The sequence below is a fragment of the Lampetra planeri genome, unplaced genomic scaffold, assembly GCF_965212315.1.
Source record: "Lampetra planeri unplaced genomic scaffold, kcLamPlan1.2.h2 scaffold_1168, whole genome shotgun sequence".
NCBI lineage: Eukaryota > Metazoa > Chordata > Hyperoartia > Petromyzontiformes > Petromyzontidae > Lampetra > Lampetra planeri.
The window spans coordinates 7,700-32,485 of NW_027613881.1; the positions used below are offsets into that span (position 1 = coordinate 7,700).

Here is a 24,786-nt window from a genome sequence, read left to right on the forward strand (position 1 = left end):
AGGAGAGTTTCAGCTTGCACTAGAGTTTGTACTTAACATTTAAATTGTATTGAAATGTTTTTTGTGAAGGGAAATCCAGTGAAGTCAGATTAAAGAAAAGGTTAGAGGAGACAATACACAACAACACAGACTTATGAAGGTGTATTTTTTAATATCACTCTGAAACATAATCTACTAAAATGTGAATAACATCATCATCCTGTGTGAGCTCAGGTCTTATCCAGTTACAGGACAGAAATTCAAACATGACATTTACAGTTCTTTACAGGGAGAGAAGCAAGTGTTTTCAGATGACAACATTTTAAAAATGCATGAAATGAAAACAGTCAAATGTGACAACTGAAGTGAAGTGGTTTTCACAAGCACATTCTACTTTTTCTTCTTCTGTTCCTGGAAGAAGTCGTTGCAGGGCGACCGTCAGCGCGGCCACCAACACAACAAACTCGTTGAAGTCCACCTCGTTGTCTTTGTTTGAGTCCAGGTCGTTCATGATTTTCTCCACCAGCAGTGGATCCTTTTGGGACTGAGACATAAAGCAGAGGGAAAGCATTAATTTACAACAACCTGACGTTTAACCTGACATTTCCGGAGGCTTTCTAGTGACTCTGTGCAACATTGATCAAACCTTCATACTGTTTGAGAAATAAAAACAACACACATAAGATGGGCAAAGCATCACTTCCTCCATGCAGGATGAAAAACACTTGGGCTGTAGGATTATTATTGGACTCCAGGGATGAGGTCCAGCGGGAGAGCAGAGCAATGTTGCTGTTAAATGACCCGCGAGGCTGCAGCTGATCACATTTAATGTTTTAGTGCTCATTTCCTCCAAGAGAGAGAAGTAAGACATGGCTTTCCTTTTCCACACTTCAGCCTCAGAGGAAATGTTGAAACACTCTCAAAAACATTTTTTCAAGGAAAAAAACTTCACCGGATCTCCTAACTCTTACGAGTGAAATAAGAAACCTCCATGCTTTTCACATATAATAATCACAAACTTGCTTACACTGAGAAACAGCTGATCGATTCCTGTTTCCCAAAGGAAGCTAATTGGAACAAGTCATCAGGATCAGAAACACCCGTTGGTGTTTGTAAGATCACTTTCAGATAATGCTAATGCTAACTCAGGAGTAAATATAATATTATATTTTACAATAACAGTAATTTACATTTTAAAAATCCAAACATCACCATCCAATGTACCAACTCAGTTTCTCAGTTTCTTACGGGCAACTGAAATCATTAATAACAAACCTCCCTCCCACTCTGTAACCGTTTCATCTGATTCGTTTAGGCCTGTTTTACACTGTGCGTTTACTTATGGATGTGATTATTTTTGTGTGTGTGTCAGCCACATTGAAAATGAGGACTGTCCTCAATTTTACTCCTGAGATTGGAAATAAAGGGTTGAATGCATAAACTCAAACTAAAACACAATAAAAGCACATCTTCTGTGTTGCATCTTCTCATCAGCGAGTGGAGCATTCGGTCTGGAGAAGATCCAGGCATGGACGCACAGTGTGCATGTCCAGGTTTTCTGTAATAGGAAGTGCAGGGTGAATGCTCGCCTCACTACATCTATTCTCAGAGGTGACTGCAGCCCACGGGTATGTGATGACATCACGGCGGCGTCTATATTTGGAGGCGATACGGGCCGCTGATGATGATCCCAAGCACCTGAGGCTTCCCGTCCACAGAGAGGACAAGATGTGAGAGGGAAAAAACTGTATCTGAAGGCATCGGAGGTCAAGGCTCGCAATCCTGACCGTCCTCGTTGGCACATTGGTCTCAATCATTTGAAATAGCCGGCATGTACACGCAATCACACCGACTCAGGAGCATGGGGGGCTTATCTGAAGGGACTTTATCTCCTCCCATCCATCCTTTCACATCCCACGTTGCTAATGATGGAAAAGCTACCGGCAGTTACAGCAGGACAGCGATCAATAGGAAATGTCAAAAGGCTCTTTCTGATGTCATTTGACAACATGGTTCATTTAATCTTCATGGGATTCCAGCAACAGCAAAGCATCTTAGAATACAGCATGCAGCCTTTCATGCTCAATAGCTTTCATTACGGACCAACTAGGGGATAAAAAGTCCACAAAGGTCATTTCAAAGACGATGTGTAACCCCAAAAGAAAATAATAATATTGAATTGTTACCGTAAGGAAGTCGGTGAGCTCGCTGTTGAGCAGCTGCTTTAACTCGCCCTTGTTGAGCTTGTATTTGTCTCCATCGTTCCCAGAATAGTTGTAGAAGACCGTTATCAGCGCATCCATTGCACCCTCAAGTTGGCTCGGCATTCTTCTTGATAACCTCTGCAGCTTCCTGGAAGTTACAACATGTCTGCAATGAACTCACCAGGCCATGTCTCACTCTCTCACACACACACAAGAATAATCCGACATCTGCTGGCTGAGTGGTGTTCTTACCTGGTTAAAGTCCTGTGGAAATGTGACGACAGACACGGTGCCACAGCTTGTTTATTGGGAAGTGAGCAGAAGTCGAGTGGGCCATCCTCTATCTTTGTGACGCTAATTAATTCCACAGGTGAGACGTCCATGGTAACCGTCTTTCTTGTCAGGTTTTAATCAGTGCTGTTAATTGAAAAACAAAACGTGTACCGGTGTAACCTTAACGCCCCGTGGGCTTTCACCAAACCTTGTGTCCTGCAGAGGCTTTCATAAAGGTTTTGCATCGTTTGTAGCGCCCCCGGTTACTCCCACTTCCTGTAGTTTTGATCCAATGGAGGATGAATGACAGAACGATGCTTGTATGTTTGAAAGGGTTTGTCTGTGAAACATGTTCTGTCACACAAGTACAACATAACTAATTGGACAGGAGAAGGTAAATCAATATGTGAAATAAATGGTCATTAATTACATTTTTCATTTTAGTTTTCAAGTTTTTTCATTTTTACACATTCAGACAGCTTGGCCAGATGGAGTGACAGTGGCTTACTTACAGAGTAATTCACACACTTGAATTAGTAATAGTTAATTGCATTTTTTTTAAATTAAATATTCATGCTTTTCATCAGTAGCACTCAGGGCTGAGATGTGGTTGTAAGCTTGGACTTGCAAAGAACGAAAAAGATCAATGTAATACAAGCATAGTAAAGACACTCTGTGTTGACCACCAAACATTTAAAAGCCTTCAGGTGCAAACTGAAGGGACATTTCAATCTCCCGCTGTCTTTGCAGTCACCTTGAAGATGCTGGAGTGTGATACACGCTTTGTCAGATACAGGAGACAGGAGAGCTTAAAATCGCTCCAACAGCCTCCGAGTTAATCATGATTTTATCAGAGAATTGCTTCTTTTTTTCTTTTTTTGTATTCAGTAAAAATTTAATTGCACTGCTGCTTCCACACATGAGGCTCATATCACCCTCATACTAACATGTACAACAAGTGGAGGGTTGGTGTTGTATTAAAACCACCTTACACTGTCATCACAGATGTGATGACAGTTCGAGCTCATGGTCTCATGGCTCGACTTCCTGCACAACAATGGCTATCAGCAGCTGTGAGACACCCGGTTTCATCACCTTAATAAATGGAAACTTACTTTCAGTGGGTGCAAGTGGAAGGAAGGTTGTCCCTCCTCCGGGACTTTATTTGGGGGCTAAATAGAGTGTTATTCTCCACTGTCAGTTGTGACACAGAAATGATGAGGGGATGAGGGACCATCGTGTTTTTACGGGGGTTGTCACGCACAAGAATGACAATAAAGATGAAACCTACTGTGGCTAAAAATAAACCTATCATAAGAACGTAATGACTGGTGAAACCGACAAAACTCGTGTCCTGGACAATCTAATATATGCTGGACTGTGCCAAAGAGGGGAAGTGATACCGAAACGTTCTGGAGATGGAAACACTGTTTCAGTAATGGTAACTAATAACTAATGAGTGTGTGTGTGTGTGGTGTGTGTGTGGTCACATCTCCCTAGAACATATGTTTATGCAGCAGCAAACTAACATTTCTTTGAAGAAAATGTGTCACAAGGAAGGCATCAGTTGCAGCCGAAACCTCTGATGACTTGAGGGGTCGACCCTAGGCCAGGCTTACGTGACAACCAATTCAAGTTACCACATAGAAGAAATTCATAATCCTTGATTAATGAAGGACAAACAGAAATCCTGCAGAACCAACACACACACAAGCAGACAGAGAGCCTCAATGAAAGTCACAGACAGCAAGGAAGCGCAAGCCCTCGGGGGGTGCGGGAGGGAGGAGTCTCACACCTTGTCATCATCTTCGAGGGTATAGTGAAGTGGAGCTCCACATCTCATTTATCTTATCCAACACTTGTCAGACCAGCGGCAACACAAACGATCAAAATGGTTTCTGCTCATATGAGTGTGTGCCAACAAGCAAACAGCTATCTAGAATCCTCCTGACCTTCCACATCTAGCTAATGGAGGTATTAATATGTTCAGTGAAGTTATCAGATAAACCATTAGGCCTTGGGCAGTTGCAGTAAGGAACAGCTTAGCTTTCTGTCTCATTGGGCATGAATAAATGAACAAGTGACGCCTGAATGTTTACGAATCCCTGTGCCCACACAGTCATTCAATCATCAATACAAAGGCTGTGAGAAGCATCGATAACAGTCATCCTCAATGAACCCAATATTCTAGTTACCTTTATGGATGTGATTATTTTTGTGTGCATGTCAGTTTTAAAGTAGTTTACAGTAGTTTTTAAAAAAATGACTTTGTGCTCTCCTGTCTCCGAAGCCGCCTTCATCGCTTACATTTGAAACATTGTGTCTTCTTCTTTTAGCCATGAAACTGAAAACCTTTTCCTTCCAGCTACAGCAGGAATGCATTGCATTGTCTCCTTTTGCCTTTGAAGACTTGAGTTTTACTGCGCTCTATTGGCCTGATTGGAGGTATCACAGGATGTGCTGACGTGGTTGATATTTATAGATTTTGAGGATTTAAGGGGGAAAAAATGTTTAAACATTGAATTATCGTGTCGGGGACAAGATTGTGAAGCAGCATAAATAGAATAAAACAATATTCATCGAGTATGATACATCATCGTGAAACACATGCGATCGAAACAAGAACAAACGCTGGCAAAATTCATAAAAAGGCTGTGTATTTAAACAAACAAAAAAAAACAATAGCTATGAAAACCAACGATTTCACACACAAATAGAACACTGGGTCCGGCGACACACGATTACCATGGCAACGAGAACACGCCACACAGATTTGCAACCAGGAACAGTGAAACACAAATATATACATATATATATATACACACAGTATATACAGTATACACACACACACACACACCACACACACACCACACACACACACACACACACACACACACACACACACACACACACACACACACACACACAAACACAAACCATGAGTACTCACCGGTCACATACGTTGTGTATTTAATCCACAGGGGTGATGTTAGTTTCTATGCTAGTTTTTTTTTTCTTATATCTTCGCGTCCAGTAAACGAGTACTACATCGCGTACAATCTTCCTTCGTCTTCTTCAGTACTATCTTGGTTGAGGTTATCCTCATTACAATGATTCACTCCAATATGAGAATCAACCAAATAAGGTTAGAATCATTACACCAGTCGCAAATGTGAAAGGCCTGTGATCACTGCGACGTAAACGGCTTCATTTAGCGTCGTTGAAGCAAGTGTTTTTACTGTTAATTTACCGCTGCTAACAAGCATAGCACACCATGCATCTACCGCCAAATTGATGGGGGGAACTGTTGCATTGTGGGAAGTGTAGGAACCAAAGGTACAGCTGTCCAATTTGCATAAAATGTTTGCGAACCACACGGGAATATTTTCATTCATTTTTAGAGGCCCTTAAAAACAATAAGGGTTTTCCATTACTTTATTTGACACCAAATTAATTTATTTTCAGTTATAGTGTGTAATAGTGAACTTCGTCCTGTTTTGAGGCGTATAATGTTGCATCAACTCATCTGATTTTGAGCAGATAAATGGCTTTTTATCGCTCCAAAGAGCCACTGCTGTGATCAGACCATAGTAACAGGATCTGTGGTTGCTGCTCCCACAGTTTTTCGACAATAGTATCTGCATCAGAAAGTGAATTGCTTTCTCAATTCATGTTCTCATTTGACAGCTTTTCGATGATTAATGGCCCTCTTGGGCCCAAGGGATGCTGTTTGTGTGTGTGGTGTGTGTGTGTGTGTGTGTGGTGTGGTGTGTGTGTGTGTGTGTGTGTGTGTGTGTGTGTGTGTGTGTGTGTGTGTGTGTGTGTGTGTGTGTGTGTGTGTGTGAGGCAACTATATTTGAAATATGAATGATGCAGCAGTTGAACGATACAGTAAGTTGCTTTCTTTCATTTAATTTCAAATGCTAAAAGCCTCTTTTATGTAACAAAGTAAAATTCATGTGTAAACGGAAGTGCTCGCTCATGATTTGGGTCAAAAATGAGAGCTGTTGTGGCCCGGCTCCTGAGTCCTGGCTGCCGTCCTTGTGCCCATGAAAAAGGGTCTTTACAGAGCGCCTTCTTTTAAAGCGCGGAGGATGGGGGGGGGTGGGGGCGTTGGAGGTGGGGCTTGAACATACATAAGAGGCTAAGACAGTCCGGCTGTCCAATTTGGCACAACATCACCAGGCAATTTGCTGTTGCTTAACTTATATGAGGAAGCTGATTGGCTCATCATCCTCTGCTGGGGTGCTTGGGTGAAGGATAATCCTTGCATTCTTCTTTTGAAAGCGAGACATCGTGTGATGGACTCAGGCAGGTTAGTCAGAACGAAGGCTTTGTTCTGGATGTCGGATGTGAGCAACATGACTGGGGGCCTGTCCCAGAGCGTGGTACTGCAGCCTGCATGGGACTACCTCCGCCAGAACCACCACGACCTCCTGAGGAGCCCTCTGTTCCCCGTGGTCCTCTCCGTCAGCACCTACTTCCTCCTGGTTGGCCTTTACACCTTGCTGGACGTGCTGGCACCCACTTGGCCCTGCATCAACCGCTACAGGCTCCATCCTGACCGGCACATCAGCTGGCCAAACATCTGGACGACGCTGGGTGTCACCATCTACAACCACCTGCTGTACATCTTTCCTGCTGCAGTCGCCCAGTGGCTGTGGAGGCCGCCCACCCCTCTGCCCCGTGAAGCACCCACCCTCTGGGGCTTTTTCCTGGGCATCCTAGGCTGCATGGTGGTCTTTGACTTCCAGTACTATGTCTGGCACCTGCTGCACCACAGGGTTCCCTGGTTGTACCGCACCTTCCACGCCGTGCACCACCAGTACAACCAGCCTTTCAGCCTCGTCACCCAGTACCTGTCCGGCTGGGAGTTGTTCAGCGTGGGGTTCTGGGCGACAGTGGACCCCTATCTCCTTCAGTGCCACTGTCTCACAACATGGGGCTTCATGGTGTTCAACGTCTACGTCTCCACTGAGGACCACTGCGGCTACGACTTCCCGTGGTCCATGCACAAACTGGTGCCCTTTGGCCTCTGGGGTGGTGCGCCCAAGCATGATGCTCACCATCAGCGCCCCGGCACCAACTATGCCCCTTTCTTCTCCCACTGGGACTGGCTAGGAGGCACCCACACAGTGCCAGCTCCCTGCAGCCACACGGCAGAGCCAGACGAGATGAAAGGACGAAAAGACTAAGAAGCTCCAATTAATCTCTTTAGCACCTCCTACACAGTTCTTTTTTTCTCCTCCATGTCTGTCTCTCCTTCCTCTCTTTGCAATATTTGTGTTATACCAACATCTTCCAGGGCTCTCTAATGGAAAACGGATATTGATTATTAATAGAACATTTCCAAACATCTGGTGAGTGGTCAGATTAAATTCAGTTTACTACGTTGCGCTTGAATCCCTCACTGCATGTATGTTTATGTACGTATTCATAGACTTTCTTTTCCTGGTATATTGTATAGATTGTTATCTCGTCTCTGTGGCGCTCTCAGGTCAGCTTTCATGCATGTGTAACATGTTCTTGAAAAAAAATAAACACAACAAGTCCACAAGAGTTGTCGTGTGACATCAAAAGATCTCCTCCGAGGCTGGTTCTGTGTGATTTCACACATCCTCACTCTCTCCTCAGCACCGTCCCTCTGTCCCTCACATGCATGAATGGCCGTCTTTTAGCTGCATCCCAGTATGACGCGTGGGAGCAATACTAATCTATTATCCTCCCTATAGAGGATAAATACCGGAGGGAGGTCTTCATTATGAATAGGAGGCTATCCCTGTGATGGTAAATTGTACATGGGTGTCGTTGATTAAAACATGCACAGACTGAAAAGATTTAAAGAGTTTTTAAATCAGTAATCAATCATTAAGGGACATTCCAACTAAATTCCAATGAGGTGGTTGCACATCAACAAACGAACCAGCAGAGGGCGCATTTCAACACAACAAGCACAACACACGTGCACAAAGCAGACCTCAGCTGCAGGATCTGCACCAGTCACTGAGATGAATCTCTGACACTAAAACAGTATTACAATCATGTGACGGGTCACACGCAGTGCGTCATGGTGACTGACACGTACACACACATGCACGCAGACGCGCACACACACCCTCCCTGGGCCTCGTCTCTCTTGTCGCTGGTTTTCGCCAGGGATTGAAACCTGCAGTCAGAACTGGTTTGGGCGTGTTTTTGTTGAAACAGGTCATGTGTATTTCAGTAACACTGCATTCAGACACTGCGGGTACTTCTGGTCTCTGACTCCATTACAATCCCAGAGTCTCCTTGTCAGTACATCTCACTTAAAGTATTTTTTTGTACATATGATGCTGTACTCGGTCTTGTCTGTGTAAATACTCATTAACGACCTTTAATATTTCACACAATCCCACAACCCCTCCTGGCGTATGTTAAACATGTGGGTGCCGTTTCCAGGAAGCTTTAAGCAAACGGTATTGCCTGACATAAACTTGTGACACAAACTGCCGTGTGTGCAACTGCAAACATGTATGTTTCATAAGGAAAACAGTTACAAAACTCTGCTACGGCTGAAACTGAACTTAAAGGAACATGTGAATAACCATAAGGCGTAACGTAGGCTACATGAATGCCATGCAGCCGTGTCCTGCACCAGTGCAGGCAGCCTGATGTGTTTGAACATGTAACAACACTGCAGCCTATAATAAGAGGCCTGTTCCAGTGCTGCCTGCATCAAAGCATTGGGGGGAAAGAGACAAATCATGAACAGTATAAACTCTCCAACACAGCTTGTCTAATTCATGACGTACCATTTCTAGCAAAGTACTCAAAAGGCAGAAACTCTCCTCTGTGAAAAAACATGACTAAAGCAGTTCTTGTTGAATGAATCTATGTACCTCTTCTTTAATGGCATCCTCTCTGGCTTTGGTTACACAGCGTCAATAGTTCTGTGGGTAGTTCCTGCATAAGCCAGCTAAAATGAAACACAAATAAAGCAAAAACAGGTTTTAAAGCTTTGAATTGACCTTTAAACGTTCCATCAAGAACTAGTGGGGGTTTCTGGTTGTTGTCACACAGTAAATGTATCAGGGAGTGTCTCTGACCACTGGAAGTGAGCTATTCTTCTCCGAGTGCAAACAAAGGGAAACATGACACTGCACAACAATCATTTACCTGTTTCAAACGGCCCAGAGCTTCCCCTCAACCCGTCAAGGCAAAGGGAGCTCTCCCCACTGTTTATGGACCCACGGGTGGTGGTTCTTATCTGCACTTAACTTCACAGGAACCCCTTTGTCTTATTGTCTTAAAGAAAAGAATGTGTCGTGAAAATAACATTTCTCTTTTGCCCGCGACTTCAGGAAAAGTAAGGGAGTGATTGCGACGCACACACACACACACACAAACACACACAAACACACACACACACACAAACACATTCCATAAATTCCAAACTCTCAGAGACGATGAGTTTGTCTACGTAACAAGTGAAAAAAAATCCCAGTGACTCAATCGGGACAAGCGGTTGCGCAATCGCAGGGGAGGTTTCACAGAAACCGAGGTTTTATGATTTATTTAAAAAGCTACGTAACAACACAACACGTTCTCAAACTCAACAGTACACATTTCATACAATAGAAGACAAAAAAGATTCTAATTCGGAGTGAGTTCTTCTCATAAAAGTTACTGAAAAATATGCTGCCCTTGAACACCAGTTTATAAAATACAGCTCCGCCTTCCTCACAGCAGAGTCACCTTCACATTGTCAAGTTATTCTTTGGTTATCTGCTGTTTTGACGTAACCGGGCTCAGCCGTTGACCTGACCGTGTCCCAGAGCTCGGCCGCTAACACGTACTGCTCTGCGTGTTGCCGCTGTCCGACACGTACGACTTGCTCTCGCGGGAGTATTTCATGGAACTGAACGACACCCTCATCCGCGCCACAGTCCTGCTGCTCCTGCACAGCAGCGTGTTCTTCACGTGGTTCCTGAAGTCCTCCGACACAAAGTAGTAGATGAACGGGTCCAGGACGCTGTTGAGACTCGCCAGACACAACGTGGTGATGTAGAAGCCGTAGCCGTTGTTCATCACGCCGTCTTTCAGCAGAGAGTAATGCACCACCAGCATGATGTTACTCGGGATGAAACACACCAGGAACGTCACCAGGACGATGACGATCAACACCACGGCCCTGTGGCGGTTCTTTGACGCCGTGCTGTCCTCCATCCCTTTCCCCAGCGCTCGCAGTAAAAGAACGTACGCCACGACGATCACGATACACGGCACGAGGAACACGACCATCCCCATGAAGATGAAGTAGAAGTAGGGGAGCTGGACGGAAGGGTACGGGTTCGAGGGGTCCGCGATGACGCTGACATCGTGGCAGGTGGTGATGTCGAGGTTTCCGAGTTGGGCCGTGTGGTCGTACAGGTACAGCGGCGTGCTGGTGAGCCAGATGAACGCCCAGACGGCCGCGCTCACGCCGATCGCCACTTTGTTGTTCTTCCTCTGCTGGGACAGAGGGTGAGCTACGACCCAGTACCGCTGCACGCTCAGGCAGGCGATGAACAGAACGGAACAGTACATGTTCCCATAGAAGAAGCCCGTGAGGACTTTGCACAGCGGCTCGCCGTAGATCCAGTCGTTGCCGTTGAAATGGTAGGCGATCTTTAGGGGAATCCAAACGACGAAGAGCAGGTCGGCGAGCGCCAGGTTCGCCATGTAGATGGTGGACGGGTGCTTCTTCTTCGTCCGGAAGAGGAACACCCAGATGGCCATGCCGTTGGCAGGCAGCCCCACCACGAACACGACGATGTAGACGACTGGGAGGAAGACGGTCGTCAGCCCACTCCTCAGCGTGTCAGCTGTTGTCTGGTCAACGACAACTTGGTCTGAGTCCTTCGGGTCAACAAGTCCAATGAACCCACGTCCTTTCCCTGGAAACATAACAGAGACCAGTGGGGACAAGTGGTGATATCTGATTCTGTTGGATCTCCAGGAAATGGATTTCCAGGCTGAATTAATACATGTATCCACACTTTTCCATGAAAATATCACCACTTCATCAGGAAGTTTCACAGAACAACTCCAAAACTTTTTAGGATTGACTTATGAAACCTTATTAAACTCAACCAAACCACTAGTGTTCTGACACGGATGGATCTGTGGAGACATCTCAACGAGTCCCAAGATCCGCTGTTTTTATTGAGGCTGGAGCTCCTCGTGTCTTGAGACAAACAACAAATCCAAACATAGATTTCAGTTTTACCTTTGGAGGCTTGAGCCGCGGAGAGGCAGCAGGAAACCAGCAGCAGCGACAGAAAACGCGGTAAATCCATGTCTGACTCGGTTCTGTCGTCCTCTTCTTCTCCTTCACCGACACCGACCGACTCGGCTGGAACGTTCACCTCCTCTTGGAGGCCACGCCCCGGAACTATGACGTCACCTCCGACTCCACCCATCTGCTCTCCGGACAGGTACTCTCACCTCGTTCACCATGGAGATCAATGACGAAATACTCGGCGCTAAAACATGTTCGTCGTGGTTCAGACAGATGGAATTATTATTGTTGTTGTTGTTGTTATTCTGGTTCAACACTTCAACAAAGAACAGGACACAGGTGACCACAGACAATACAAGAAGAACTTTACTGAAATAATTCACTACTCATCAGTCCTGAGCTTCCTTTTCGTAAAATGTTTAGAAATATTTAGGACTCTATACATACATATACATCATATATATATATATATATAGTTGATGTAGCTGTTTGTGAGGTTTGTAAAAAACATACAATGGAGACACTGAACTTATTGGTAAATGCTTTTATTGACTTTTATTGTAAACACTAAAACAGCTACAGGTAAAAATAACAACAACAACATCATAACGTTCTATGAAGTCCCTTTGGCACATTAAAAAAGAAAAGCTAAAAACGTTTCAGCATTAAACTGTATACATGTCTCATAAATATTAACAAAACTGAAGCGACATAAAGCTGCAGCTTAGAGGCAGACGACACACAGTCGTATCACATGTTCACACCTGAGAGGAGCCGGAGCTGATGATCAGCATCACATGATCAGCTGATCCAATCCATTAGCACGTACTGCTCTGCGTGTTCCCTGAGCTAGACGTGTACGTGTTGGTCTTCTTCGAGTACTTCAGAGCGCTGAACGACACCCGCATCCTCTCCACTGTCCTCTCGCTGCGGCACAGGAACGTGTTCTTCACGTGCTCCCTGAAGTCCTCGGAGATGAAGTAGTACACAAACGGGTCCAAGCAGCTGTTGAGACTGGCCAAACACAGCGTGGTGATGTAAAACCCGTACAGGTTGTTCTCGGCCCCGCCCAGCAGGAGGCCGTAGTGTATCAGCAGCATGATGTTACTCGGAGTGAAGCACACGAGGAACAGCACCAGCACGATGACGATGAGCACCACGGCCTTCCGCCGCTTCTTGGCGATGGCGGCGTCCGTCATGCTGGTCCGGAGAGCTTTGAGCATGAGCACATAGGAGACGATGCACACGACGGTGGGACACACAAACCCCGCGGTCCCCATGGTCAGGAAGTAGCCTGCGGCCATCTTCACGTGGCCGGGCCGCGTGAGGTCGTGGCAGGTCACAATGTCGAGCTTCGCGACTTTCACCTGCTGGTCGTACAAGTAGAGCGGGATGGTGAGGAGCCAGACCGCTGCCCAGACTGTAACGGAGACGGCCACCGCCACGCCGTTGTCCCTCTTGTGCTGGGACAGCGGGTGAACCACGGCCCAGTAACGCTGGACGCTGATGCAGGTGATGAAGGCGATGGGAGCAGTACATGTTTCCATAGAAGAACGCCACCAGAACTTTGCACAGGCCTTCGCCGTAGATCCAGCTGTTCCCGTTGAAGTGGTACGCTATCTTTAGGGGGACCCAGACGACGAACAGCAGGTCGGACAGAGCCAGGTTGGCCATGTAGATGGACGACGGGTGCTTCTTCTTGGTCCGGAACAGGAACACCCATATCGCCAAGGCGTTGGCCGGCAGGCCCACGGCGAACACGATGATGTAGATGATCGGCAGGAAGACGGTGGTGAGGCTGCTGCTCAGGACCGTCTTAGCCTGGGAGCCGAGCAACAGCCCGTCTTTGGTCTCGGTGCCCGTGAAGCCTCGGGACTCCTCTGCAGCGTGAGAAGAGACAGACGTAGTGAAAGGCAGGAGGGAACACGTACGGTCAGCTGCATGTGAGGTCACTTCCTGTCAGCCAACGTTGACCTGTGAGAGTCATCTGCTCACATTTGTTACCTGCAAGGACATTCTGATGCGTCGGCAGCTACAAGAGAACTGATCGGTGCAGTTCACTGTCTGGGAGGGGGCACTACCGTACCGCACCACTCGCAACAAACATCAGACGAGCTGCATTGTTTTGGTTTTTTTCACGTGTTTCTTTTAAAGTCTTCGTTATATTTCATCGGTACAAAGCGGCTCCGATGTCACTGGATTCCGGATTGTTTTCTGACACTAACCGTAGGAGAAACATGATCACCAGTGTATCTGGGCTCAGTTTATTCTAAGGTTTAACACTCACTTTGACAACATTGCCTCTCATTCTTTGAGATGATCAAATAAACGTGATATAGATTACATCGGGGTTTCTCTTGCAAATGGACAGCAGTGAATTGTGTGTGGATGTGTAACCTCAGGGAGACAAGATTCGAACAGATCATCATGTTTTTTTTCTGTTGAATTTTTAGATTTTCGACACTCTCGACCTCAGTCAAACTGCAGGTTTCATCAGACAAACGACGGTTCAAGTGAAGAAAAGTGTGAGATGGTTTTTTTCTTCAAAGACGTTTCAAAGAACATGGTCTTTATTTACTTCCGGAATCGAGTTCGACAGCTTTGCACGATCTGCCTTTGACCCCTGACCACACAAACAAATAAACAAACAAACAAACACACAAACGGCTTCTCACCTTGCTGACAAACAGCAGTTTGTACGGAACAACACAGAAGCAGCAGAACCCATCCCGTCCTCCGAGTCATGACCAGAACCGCCGAGAGTCCCAGGTGTGGTCGCTGTTGTGACTGACGTGCGCTCAAATACGTGCCGCGGCACCTGCGTGACGTCACCGCGTCACAGGCCCGACTGCGGCCAATGACCGCGTGCAGCTGATAAGACATCTGTTTGACATGAAATGAAACCAACGGGTGACTATTTAATATTGTGTATTAAATTAATACAGTTAATATGAAGATACAACATACAAATACATATAAATGTGAAATTAAGTCAAATATTATGTGTTCATTTGTTATTATTAGGATTATTCCCATGTATCATTGACTGGAAAGTCAATATTTACAAAGCTAGAATACATTTAAATACATCCGTTTATTTTATTTCACTTTGTGTACTTTATGTTTCTGTGTTGTTGTGAGCAAAAACGACACCCACAGTTTGTTTTAGGAAGTGGCAGCTGTTTTTGAAGAACCAAAGGCTGCTGAAGTAAATTTAGACGAAATGTTCATTCATTCATTCATTCATTCATTCATTCATTCATTCAACTAGCAAGGGGCAGAAGATGAATGCAGTGATGCAGCGTGAGGAGGTGTGATAGCGCCATCTGCTGGGGAAAAAACATGACCCATTTCGAGACAGGATTTTAAAACAAACGTGTTTATTTAAAATAAAGTGAAGAAGTGAAAGATAGCCATCTGTGTTTGCATGAAACAAAAGGTCCTGACACATCGCACAGCGTAAAAGCATTTCATAGCAGCTACAATATCAGAGTGTAAATACGGGCCCAGAAATAACCGACTTTTTGTGACTATTAACGCGATTTAACTTGACAAAAACTATTTTCATGTTCATCATTCATGTATAAAATATCAACAATGAGCAAAATATTATCGTCATACTTTGTCACCTTGTGTCAGTGCAAGTTCAGCGTGGCAGTTTTATTAATTACCAGCATGTAAATATCCGTAATAATTCTCCAGTACATTGTTGAATTAGATTTGAGTTACATTGTTTGTATTGTGTACTATTTGTTGATATTCTCAGACGTAAATCGTCCATTTCTGCCGGTTCAACGCTACTGCTGTGAATGTTGATCTTATCTGTGCTCTCCGAGTGCCCGTCTGTCAACACGACGACACGACGACCTGCTCCCTGAGTGTCAAACTCCTTATGGATGTTTAAGGTGTCGCAGCCTGTTCCATTGATGACGTTTGTGCACGGACCCGACCGTTTGTGAAAAATTGGAGTTTTAGCAGCATCTGGGACGTGCGTTCACGTTTCACACATTATTTAGTTCTCACATTTGAGAGAACACTGCGGCAGATTTTTTGAAACCGTCTGTTCCTTCATGAGCGTCGTCCCTCAGATCGTTTCTAGCAAACAGATTTATGAGTCGATGACGGAAACATGAAACGGAAACACTTTGTGCTTCGACTAGACAGTCAAATATTTCTGTTGTTTGCTGGCCGCCATCACACCAGTAGTTTCTTGTACTGGCTGCTGTCGCTCCCTTGGAACGAATCCGCTTTGGCAGCTGACGGTTTTATTTTGGAGGTTTCTGTGCGGCTGGATTTCAGGATGGTTCTGCTGCTGGATCTGTAGGAGTCGGATGATGACTGAGTGCGGCTGAAGCCGGCTGTGATCTTCTCACACCTCAGTGCGCTGGCGAGTTCCCTCTGGCACTGCGACGACCCCAAAGTAGTAGAGCAGAGGATCCAGGAGGCAGTTGAGACTCCCCAAGCACACGAAGACCAGTAGGCCGCGTACGAGCCCTCCGGAGCCTCCCGGCTCTCCTGGATGGCGGCGTTGAACTGGACGTAGTGCGCCAGCAGCAGACAGTTTGTCGGGGTGAAGCACAACAGGAACATCGTCAACACCGTCAGCGCCATCACCACCGCTCTGGTTCTCCTCCGCGAGCGGCCTGGAACGCCCTTGGGGACTCGGCTCAGCGACCAGATGACCCGCGAATACGAGGCCACGGTGACGAACAGAGGCAGGAGGAAGAGGCTGCAGCACAGCGTGATGAAGTACACCTTGTAGTGCCAGATCAGCTGGTCCACGCGCTGGACGTCGTGGCAGGTGGTGATGTCCAGCTCGCTCAGGTGGAGCGTCTGGTCGGAGAGGACGAGCGGCACCGAGCCGGCGAAGGACAGGAGCCACATGGCGACACAGGCGACGACCGCGACCTTTGGCCTCCTCCACGTCAGCGAGTCGATGGGGGTAGACGACGGCCAGGAGCCGATCCACGCTGATGCAGGTGATGAGGAGAACGGAGCAGTACATGTTCCAGTAGAACGCCGCCGTGGACCACACGGCACATGAACGCGCCCGAATATCCCAGTCGTTGCCCCCAAAGTGGTAGGAGATCTTGAAGGGCAACAGGGGCGGCGAAGAGCAGGTCGGCACAGGCCAGGTTCAGCATGTAGATGGCGGCGGGTTTCTTGGGTCGGATGCGGCGGGCGAAGGCCAACACAGCACAGATGTTGATGGGCACGCTGAGGACGCAGACCAGCGTGTAGAAGGACGGGATGAGGACCGTGGACACGGGACCCGTGAGGAACAGCAGCGCCGCCTCCGACAGCTGTGGCCCCCTGGTGGAGCTCGTATTGCGGACAGAGACATTTAATCCGCCGCCGCCATCATCTTGGTCCAGATCGTCCAGGTCGATGGGCTCGTCGGTCACCGACCTGTCAAAGGAGGCAAACGTTCTTCCGGGAATACTGCCTGAGAGAGGAAAAAACAGAAGCAGTCACTGAACGTCCATGGATGGGGAGACGTCTGAAGAACACGTTACCTACCCTTGGGAATGTCTCACTCACTCCACAGGAGGAGTTCAAAAATGCAAAATATGCTCTTGTATCATCAAAAACGGACGGATTGTTTCATGTGAGAACAGACTGAATTGATTCTGGACACGGAACCCCCACAGCATTAACAACACCACTGATGTATCCTGTGTCTTAAACTATTTTAATGTTTTGTTGTTTCATGTATTTTACAAGGACTGATAAATACAAATGAGCAAAGTCGAGTTGAGTATTTGGTACGTGAAGTACGGAGATCCTCTGAAATAAACATAAAGAATGGATTTCAGTTAATTCATCAAGTTTCTAGTTTTTAATTTAAGCTCTTGTACGTTTTTCAGTTTTTAAATGTCCTTTTTTTATATATCTTAGTTCATACAGTTACAAACCGTCGCCGGGGGGGGGGGGGGGGGTTATCAAACGCGGTCTGTGCTCCAACTCTTCCGTTCAGCTCCGATCATCTGTTTCTAGAGTTTTGAACTGAGACATGAAGGTTCTGACCGTTCTTGGCTCCATCACAGGCTGCGAACACGACCAGCAGCAGAAGAACCGGACTCGTCATGGTGCTACCGGGACAGACTTCTCCAAAGGTCCGGTGCTGGGTCTCCTCTCGGTTCTGGGTCTGTGGTCGACTCGTCGAATGTTTTTTTTCCCAGGATGCTGCTGCAGCGGGTCAGCGCTGGCCCCGCCCCCCTTTTGGCCCAGTAGCCAATCAGAAGTCGCCTACATCCGGAGACAAATTCGATGGTGTGATGTCACGTTTCCCGTCGAACTCCAGCAGGGATCATCCACAGATCGGAGGGTTGGGATCAGACACTGGTTCAGATCTTATCAAACGGAACTGTGGACACCCACCACACACATCTGTCCTCCACAGTCTTTATTTAAAAAAAACAAATACTTGTTTCAATCTACGTCTATCAAATCTACTTAATCTGTATTTGCTATTTTATATATTATTGTACTTTCTGTACATTAAGTTTTACTTTGTAAAGTATGACCTCTTTTTGACCATAATATCATGTTAGCTGCTGTAATATGTCAGTTTTAATGTCGTAATTATCTTATCTTAGCTTATATACCAATAAGTGAAGTCTATGACAGAACTCATGTGAAGTGGGTTTTGTCTTTGTCCCTAAACGTGATATAATGGTTATTTAACCATAAATGAATCGATTCAGCTTCATATGAAGGGAGCAGATCATATACACGTGGACAAATAGTTAAAATCAGTCTCATTCCTGGACTGCTGTGTCCCGCAGATGTTCTGTGTCGACAAGAAGTGAGCAGAGCGTCTTTCTCTCCCCAAACACAAACAGTTCATCTGGATGATGAAGATGCTATAAATACATCAGTGGAACAATATTTAGGCCCTCGGTGTCGTTGAGAAGGCCTGGTCGGTTCCTCTGAGGAGCCACTGGAGCTGGGCGTTCCTCAGCCAACATGAGCTCATCACAGGCCGGATGGGAGATTAGCTCTTTCCTCTGTAGCTCAACTTCATGTTCTGGAACAATGAAAAACAACCCACACCGACTGTGACGTTGACAGGACGAGCTGCCGGCAGAGAAAGGACACAGCTGCAGCCGCCATCTTCCCTTTTTGGTTTTCACAGAAAGATAACGCACACTCACATTTGAGGGTTTGCTGCTTGATTAACTGTGAAAATGGAAAAAAAGAAAAAAGTTCAGTTTTACTAATTACAAAGAGGAACTGGCCCTGTAAAGAGGAGATGGCATTTAACTATTTAACTGATAAATCTTAAATTCAACTGTCAGCCTGTTAAAAAAAAAAAAAAAGCCGTTGTGTCTGGAGAGTAATTTAACTGTTTCTGCTGCTGTTTGTCTCAAAGTGATTACTCTTGTTTGTTGTGTTAATGTAAACAGCAATTATGAAAGAATGAGTTCTGGAACAGGAAACGGTCCCAAACGTCCCCTCCTCTGAGGCGTTTTGGCAGCGATGTGTTTGGATAAGGAGGGCACGCAGAGAGAACCTACTGCTGATTTATCATCTCCTCTAAATACTGAGGCTGGAGGAGAAGAAAAAAATACATTATTTGAATTGTCGTCCTCTTGTGGACAAACTCATTATCGCAGTTTTTAGTTAAAGGATTTTCTTCAAAATAAGATGAAACTAGTCAAGTGATGTAAAATGGGTTTTATAAATTAACACTTATAACAGGTCAAGTTTTTTTTGTCTTTGAGTAGTGACTTCAGACTTCTTCACAATGAGCCCATATATGACTTGAGGACTGAGGAGATGGTATAGATGGTATCATTGTTGTGTGAATTACTCTGTACTGGCATGTATATGTTGGTACCATAGGGACCCACTGGAACACCACCCGACGAACTGTTTCAAAGTGCAAAATAAACAGAAAGGAAAAAAAAGTGACTTCGGTCAGTTTGAAGTTCAAGTCTTCGGCGTTGAATTGCTGTGAAACAGGAAGTCGCCGTGTGATGGAGCAGACACAGGAAACAGAAGCAGCTTCCTGTCAGTGAAGCCTGACCACCACGTTAAATTTTCGAGCGTTCTACACATCCATGAACATTTCCTGAAATGATCAGGGCTGAGTACTTCCCCCATAAAGCTAAATTTTTTATCTGGTTGGAATTTACTTAACGTCTTTTAAATATTACTCATAGTGTGATTAGCATTTTTTTCTTTTAGTTTAAATTAATGTTGGAATTAATTTGTGTGTGTGTGGCCTTGGATTTCATTTCATTTCATTTTCTTTTGTAAAGTTATTTTTTTACACCAAACGTACTATCAAAATAGTCCGACTGACTTAATGAATCAGGTTTGTCCGTCAGACTTTTTCTCGGGGACTCATCTGTGTCTGGGTTCACATCCACAGTCACGTTGGAACCAGGGTGAGGTCAGTGTGGCTCTGAGGTCGTCCTCCATCAACCCCCACCCCCCCTCGCTGATAAACAACATCTGCCACCAGCAGGACATTTGCACCCACACACTTCAAACACCGAAACATGTGGTGAAATGTGTGAAGGAAAACATGCGAAGCTGCAGTTTGATGAGATTCCATGAAATGAAACAATAAAACCTGCAGAGAAACGAAAGAGAACATGACTCATCATCTGAATGGGAGAACTGATTGAACATCCAACATCTTCATGTGAGGCAACGGCTCTAGTTCAGACTCGCTGGTCTTCTGCAGACACATTTCCTGACTTTCAATTTCCTCTTTTATTCGACTTCAGCCACTTTGTGGTGCTTAAAAGAAACCGTCAACCTGAGATGAAGCAGAAGAACAATCACACTGAGGAGGAGACGTGGGGTGTCGGACTGCGACCTCAGAAGAAAGCGAAGGTCACGCTCTGCATTGAAATCAGAAGCCACATTCCAGCTGCAGCAGAGACCTTGTTATGGTTTGTTTGTTTGTGGGGAGGGTGACGGGGTGGAGGGCGTGGGGGGCAGCTCTGTTTGAGCGCATCCACCCACCGGGCGAAGCAAACGGAGGGAAGTCACTGAGCAGAACGTGTCCGCTGAGAATCAGAGACCATGAACAAAGTGGTGTTCCTGCTCGTGGGGCTCGTGTGTGTGTGTGAGGCCCAGCAGCTGCAAGGTGAGAGACCCGTCAGCAACTTTGAAACTTTTCGGTGGGGGGGCATTAAAATCACCCAGACAAACAAAAGGTTTGTTGACGTGTTGGAACAAACAGGAACTGGAACTGCATCAGGTTCTAATCTTCATGTAATGTAATTGTATAATAATAATAATAATAATACAATGTAATTTGATTGCAGTTACTTATGGACATATTCTTATTACAACTTTACTTACATCTGTTCATGTTTTTTGGTCCTTCACTATGTGAATGAAGGGTGATGATGAACCTGTTTGACAGTGCTGGAAAATAAAACGAGTCACGTCGCTTTGGTAAAGTCATTGATAGTTACACAACTGTAACATTTTAACAAGGAACTTGTCACTGTCACAAATCAAATTGTGACAGACACACTTTCCAATTTACAAACTCTGAATATGAATCATATAAAAAAAGTGTGACTTACTGAAGCAATTTCCTCACTCATACATGCATTTTTTTTTGGGAAAGTTTTTTTGGGGAAGTTGAAAATCAGAGTGACGTCCTATGACACAGTGAGTGTTACACACACACACAAAAACCCCCACCATTACAAATCAATTAAGTCGTGAAATTAAACGTCATCTTCACTTGTATCAATGATAACAGAATGTGTGTGAATGCATCATGTTACAGTTGTTACAACTCTAAGGTTGTGTAACGCTGTGGTCTGCAGGGCGGGTGAAAGCCGGCAGCCGGTCGGTTCCTGAGCCCAGAACGTTTAAAGGGCGACTGGAGCGTTGAGCAGGAGCCAGCTGATCCCCTGAATGGAAAACAAACAGCCGTTCCTCCACGCTCCCCTCCATCACTGCGGTTACTAAGCAACAGCACAGTGGGCTACCTCAGCGGTGCTCTGAGTACCCGGGTCATCCCCGTTATTTATATCCTGGTCGTCTCCGTGGGGATCCCTTCCAATGTGGCCATTCTGGCCACGTTGGCCACAAAAATCAGAAAAGTGTCCTCTGCGATCCTCTACTGCAGCCTGGCCGTCTCCGACCTCCTCCTCCTCCTCTCCCTCTTCTTCAAGTTTCACTACCATCTCCATGGAAACCACTGGGTGCTCGGCGAGGGCCGCCTGCCGGCTGGTCCACTGCTTGTTTCTATGGCAACCTGTACTGTTCAGCCCAGACGCTGGCCTGCATCAGTATCAAGCGCTACCTAGCGGTGGTCCACCCGTTCACGTACAAGAGTCTCCCCAAGAGGTGGTACGCCGCCGCGGCCAGCGTCACTGTCTGGGGGGTGTTCGCCACCGCCGTGGTCCCCGTGTTCCTGGTTCCAGCAGACCTACTGGCTCCCACGAGCTGGGCCGCGTCACCTGCCACGGACGTGCTGCCGCTGGACGCCGGCTCCCACGTCTTCCTGCTCTACTACGACCTCTTCTTGACCGTCTTGGGTCTCCTGGTGCCGCTCATGGTCACGGTCGTCTGCTACCTGCAGATCATCTGCGAGCTCAACCGCTCGCAACTCGACTGGGCCATGTACATCAAGTCCAGCTCACTGGTCTTCTTCATCTTCCTGGCGTGCTTTGCCCCCGCCGGCATGCTGCGCTTCATCCACTACGTGCAGCTGTTTGCGTACGGAACCGACGGTCTGTACGTGGCCTTCAACGTGGCCGTGTGTCTGTGCTGTGTCCACGCTGCGCTTGACCCCTTCCTCTTCCTCCTCCTGTCCAAGTCTGCAGGGTCCAGGTTCTCCTGCAGCTCCTGGAAGGTCAACCTGAACGTGTCCTTCTAAAGGAAGATGTTAGAACCCACCTGACTGGTCCACGGCACTGACATACAAAGATTGTTTTGAAGTTTTGATGTTTTTTGAGGGAAATCCTGTTTGAAACTGGTTGATACTGTGAAACAACATAGCGTCGGTACGTTCAGATAACGTCTGTTGTTTTGTCTTTTGGAGTTGACAGAAGCCGACACAAACCTACGATGAAAAGTTATTTGTTTCTGACTTACTCCAATAAGAGGGTGTTTCCGTGACATATGGGTTAGTACTTCCTGTCCCGCCTATGACAGGATGCAGTGATGCACACACTTTGTTTTGTACTCGTTCTGTAAATGCGTCGTTTCTAATCGCAGACAAATTTCCCATCGGGTTGGAACTCGATTAATAAATGTGATAGTCGTTCTCAGAGGTTTGTGTGTCTCTGGTGAGTCTGAACCGTCTTTGATCAAACAGCGCCATCTGCTGGCAAGAGCGGACAAAGCAAACAAGAGGCTGCGGAGCTGTTCAATGACACTTTATTCCACATGGAGACACATCTCATCTTCACACCGCGCAGATGTTTTCGTATCAAAACAAATGATGGGCAGAAGTTTGAACAGAGCTTATCGGTGCGCACCGTTCCACATACAGTCGTCTCGGGTACGTCGACCCTCTGACACCACAAGGGATCGACGCGTTCACCTTTGACCCGTGAGCACATGCCAGCGACGACACAAAACAGAAGAAAAACCAAAGCTACACACAACCGACGTCAGAAACAAACATGCAGGATTTCTTTTTTCATGAGTTTGGAATGAGTTTGGACGCAGACAAGTGGAGCTCAAACAGATTCCCCCCGTACACTTTGCTGGAACAAACCGGCAGGAGAACATTGGTACAAATCGAGCTACATGTACACCAACATATCGTAGCAGCGGGACCTCCTTCACTGAAGGTTTTAAAGGGCTCATCCACCCTATCGGAGGAAGAATCACACTCATCTCCAGTTTTGTCACAACTGAGTGGCGTCCAGGATCCAGGCGTCCTGCATTTCTACTGCTAACTGGCTGCTAGCTAGCTAGCTAGCTAGCGCTTTCTCCAGCAAAGTTCTGGAGAAAGTTCTCCCATCTCTGATCTAAAGGAAGGGAAATGTTTTTCCCGTTCAACTCCTTCAAGTGTGTTTGGGTGGATTGATCCAGAATGAGAAGATTTTCTCCTGAACCTTATCCTGCCACGGTCACATGCGTGCAGGACACTTGCTAATGACTTTGAAGCTTCGGCGCAGGCTACTTCCTGACGCGGCTGGAGTGGCGTGATTTGGGCGTATTAACCCTTTAAACATGGCTTTTAAATTCAACAGTTCTCTAGAAAGGCATGAAAACACACACACACACACACACACACACACACACACTCGCGCACAACTGATGGAGAAAGAGGCGGGGGGGGGGGGGGGGGGGCGAGGGAAGGCGACACGATAACAACAAAAAACCAGCAGCGTTAATTGTAATCGCGGAGATCGGTGCTACGGGACCAACACGACACAGACATGAGGGGGCGGAGCCGTGAGGGGCAGGGGGCGGTGTCAAAAGGCTGAAAATGTAAAAGGCATTTAGAAACGTAGCTGCTGACATGTGTGTTTGCTTTGTTGTCTTGCAAAAGACTCAAACATCCTGAACCAGCGCCGATGACAACTCAAAAAATAAATAGAAACAAATAAATTAACAACACACACACACACACACAGAGCTGCTGCAAAACACTCGGAACAGGAAAGTTGAAGCCATTTGCAGCCTCAGCCTGTGGTGTGTGTGTGTGTGTGTGTGTGTGTGAAACAGCTGCTGATATACAGTTTACGCCCCCCCACTGTAAATCTTCAGCTCTTCTCAGGCTAAAAGCTTCTTTCCACTTTACCACACATCTTTTTTCAGCGGAATCAAACACGTATGAAGCTCGGCCGTTTGAGTCGATCAGAGTTTGTGGGGTCAGACTGAGTAACTACCGTCTACATGAGGACGTTGGCTCGGGTGTCCGGCAGCCGCAGCCCGACCAGCCCGCCGCCGACCAGCACCGCCGACGCCAGCAGGATGGGGACGGCCTTGGTGATGCTGACCAGCGAGCCAAAGATCAGGTTTCCCAGCACCGCTGCCAGCTTGCACATGGCGTTACAGAAGCCGAAGCCGGTGCCTCTGCAGGCGAGACGGAGAGGAGAGAGCGGGCGTCACAATCTGTCCTGGAAACCG

The 24,786-nt window shown here is 46.5% G+C and overlaps 5 protein-coding genes and 1 pseudogene across 5 annotated transcripts; 2 read left to right on the top strand and 4 right to left on the bottom strand.

Moving 5' to 3' along the window:
- Positions 1–369: 369 nt before the first annotated feature.
- On the bottom strand, positions 370–2,306 carry LOC144738781 (protein S100-Z-like). Its single transcript, XM_078621781.1, is given in 3 exon segments — positions 370–408; positions 410–523; positions 2,166–2,306. Coding segments are annotated over 3 exon segments (294 nt in total).
- Positions 2,307–6,799: 4,493 nt separating this feature from the next.
- On the top strand, positions 6,800–7,651 carry LOC144738782 (cholesterol 25-hydroxylase-like protein 2). Its single transcript, XM_078621782.1, has one exon. It carries the CDS (start codon positions 6,800–6,802, stop codon positions 7,649–7,651), a length of 852 nt encoding a protein of 283 aa, XP_078477908.1.
- Positions 7,652–10,280: 2,629 nt separating this feature from the next.
- Positions 10,281–11,896, bottom strand: LOC144738783 (proteinase-activated receptor 2 pseudogene; annotated as a pseudogene).
- Positions 11,897–12,533: 637 nt separating this feature from the next.
- Positions 12,534–14,598, bottom strand: LOC144738784 (proteinase-activated receptor 2-like). The gene is given in 3 exon segments (XM_078621783.1): positions 12,534–13,241; positions 13,243–13,595; positions 14,508–14,598. Coding segments are annotated over 3 exon segments (1,152 nt in total).
- Positions 14,599–15,909: 1,311 nt separating this feature from the next.
- On the bottom strand, positions 15,910–17,803 carry LOC144738785 (proteinase-activated receptor 1-like). The gene is given in 6 exon segments (XM_078621784.1): positions 15,910–16,131; positions 16,133–16,191; positions 16,194–16,656; positions 16,658–16,819; positions 16,821–17,161; positions 17,743–17,803. Coding segments are annotated over 6 exon segments (1,308 nt in total).
- A 2,954-nt stretch (positions 17,804–20,757) lies between these two features.
- Positions 20,758–22,576, top strand: LOC144738786 (proteinase-activated receptor 3-like). Its single transcript, XM_078621785.1, is given in 3 exon segments — positions 20,758–20,821; positions 21,538–21,926; positions 21,929–22,576. Coding segments are annotated over 3 exon segments (1,101 nt in total).
- Positions 22,577–24,786: the final 2,210 nt, after the last annotated feature.

What these genes read in the sequence shown, in the direction of transcription:
- LOC144738782 (XM_078621782.1), top strand. Translation starts at nt 6,800, where the DNA reads ATGTCGGATGTGAGCAACATGACTGGGGGCCTGTCCCAGAGCGTGGTA.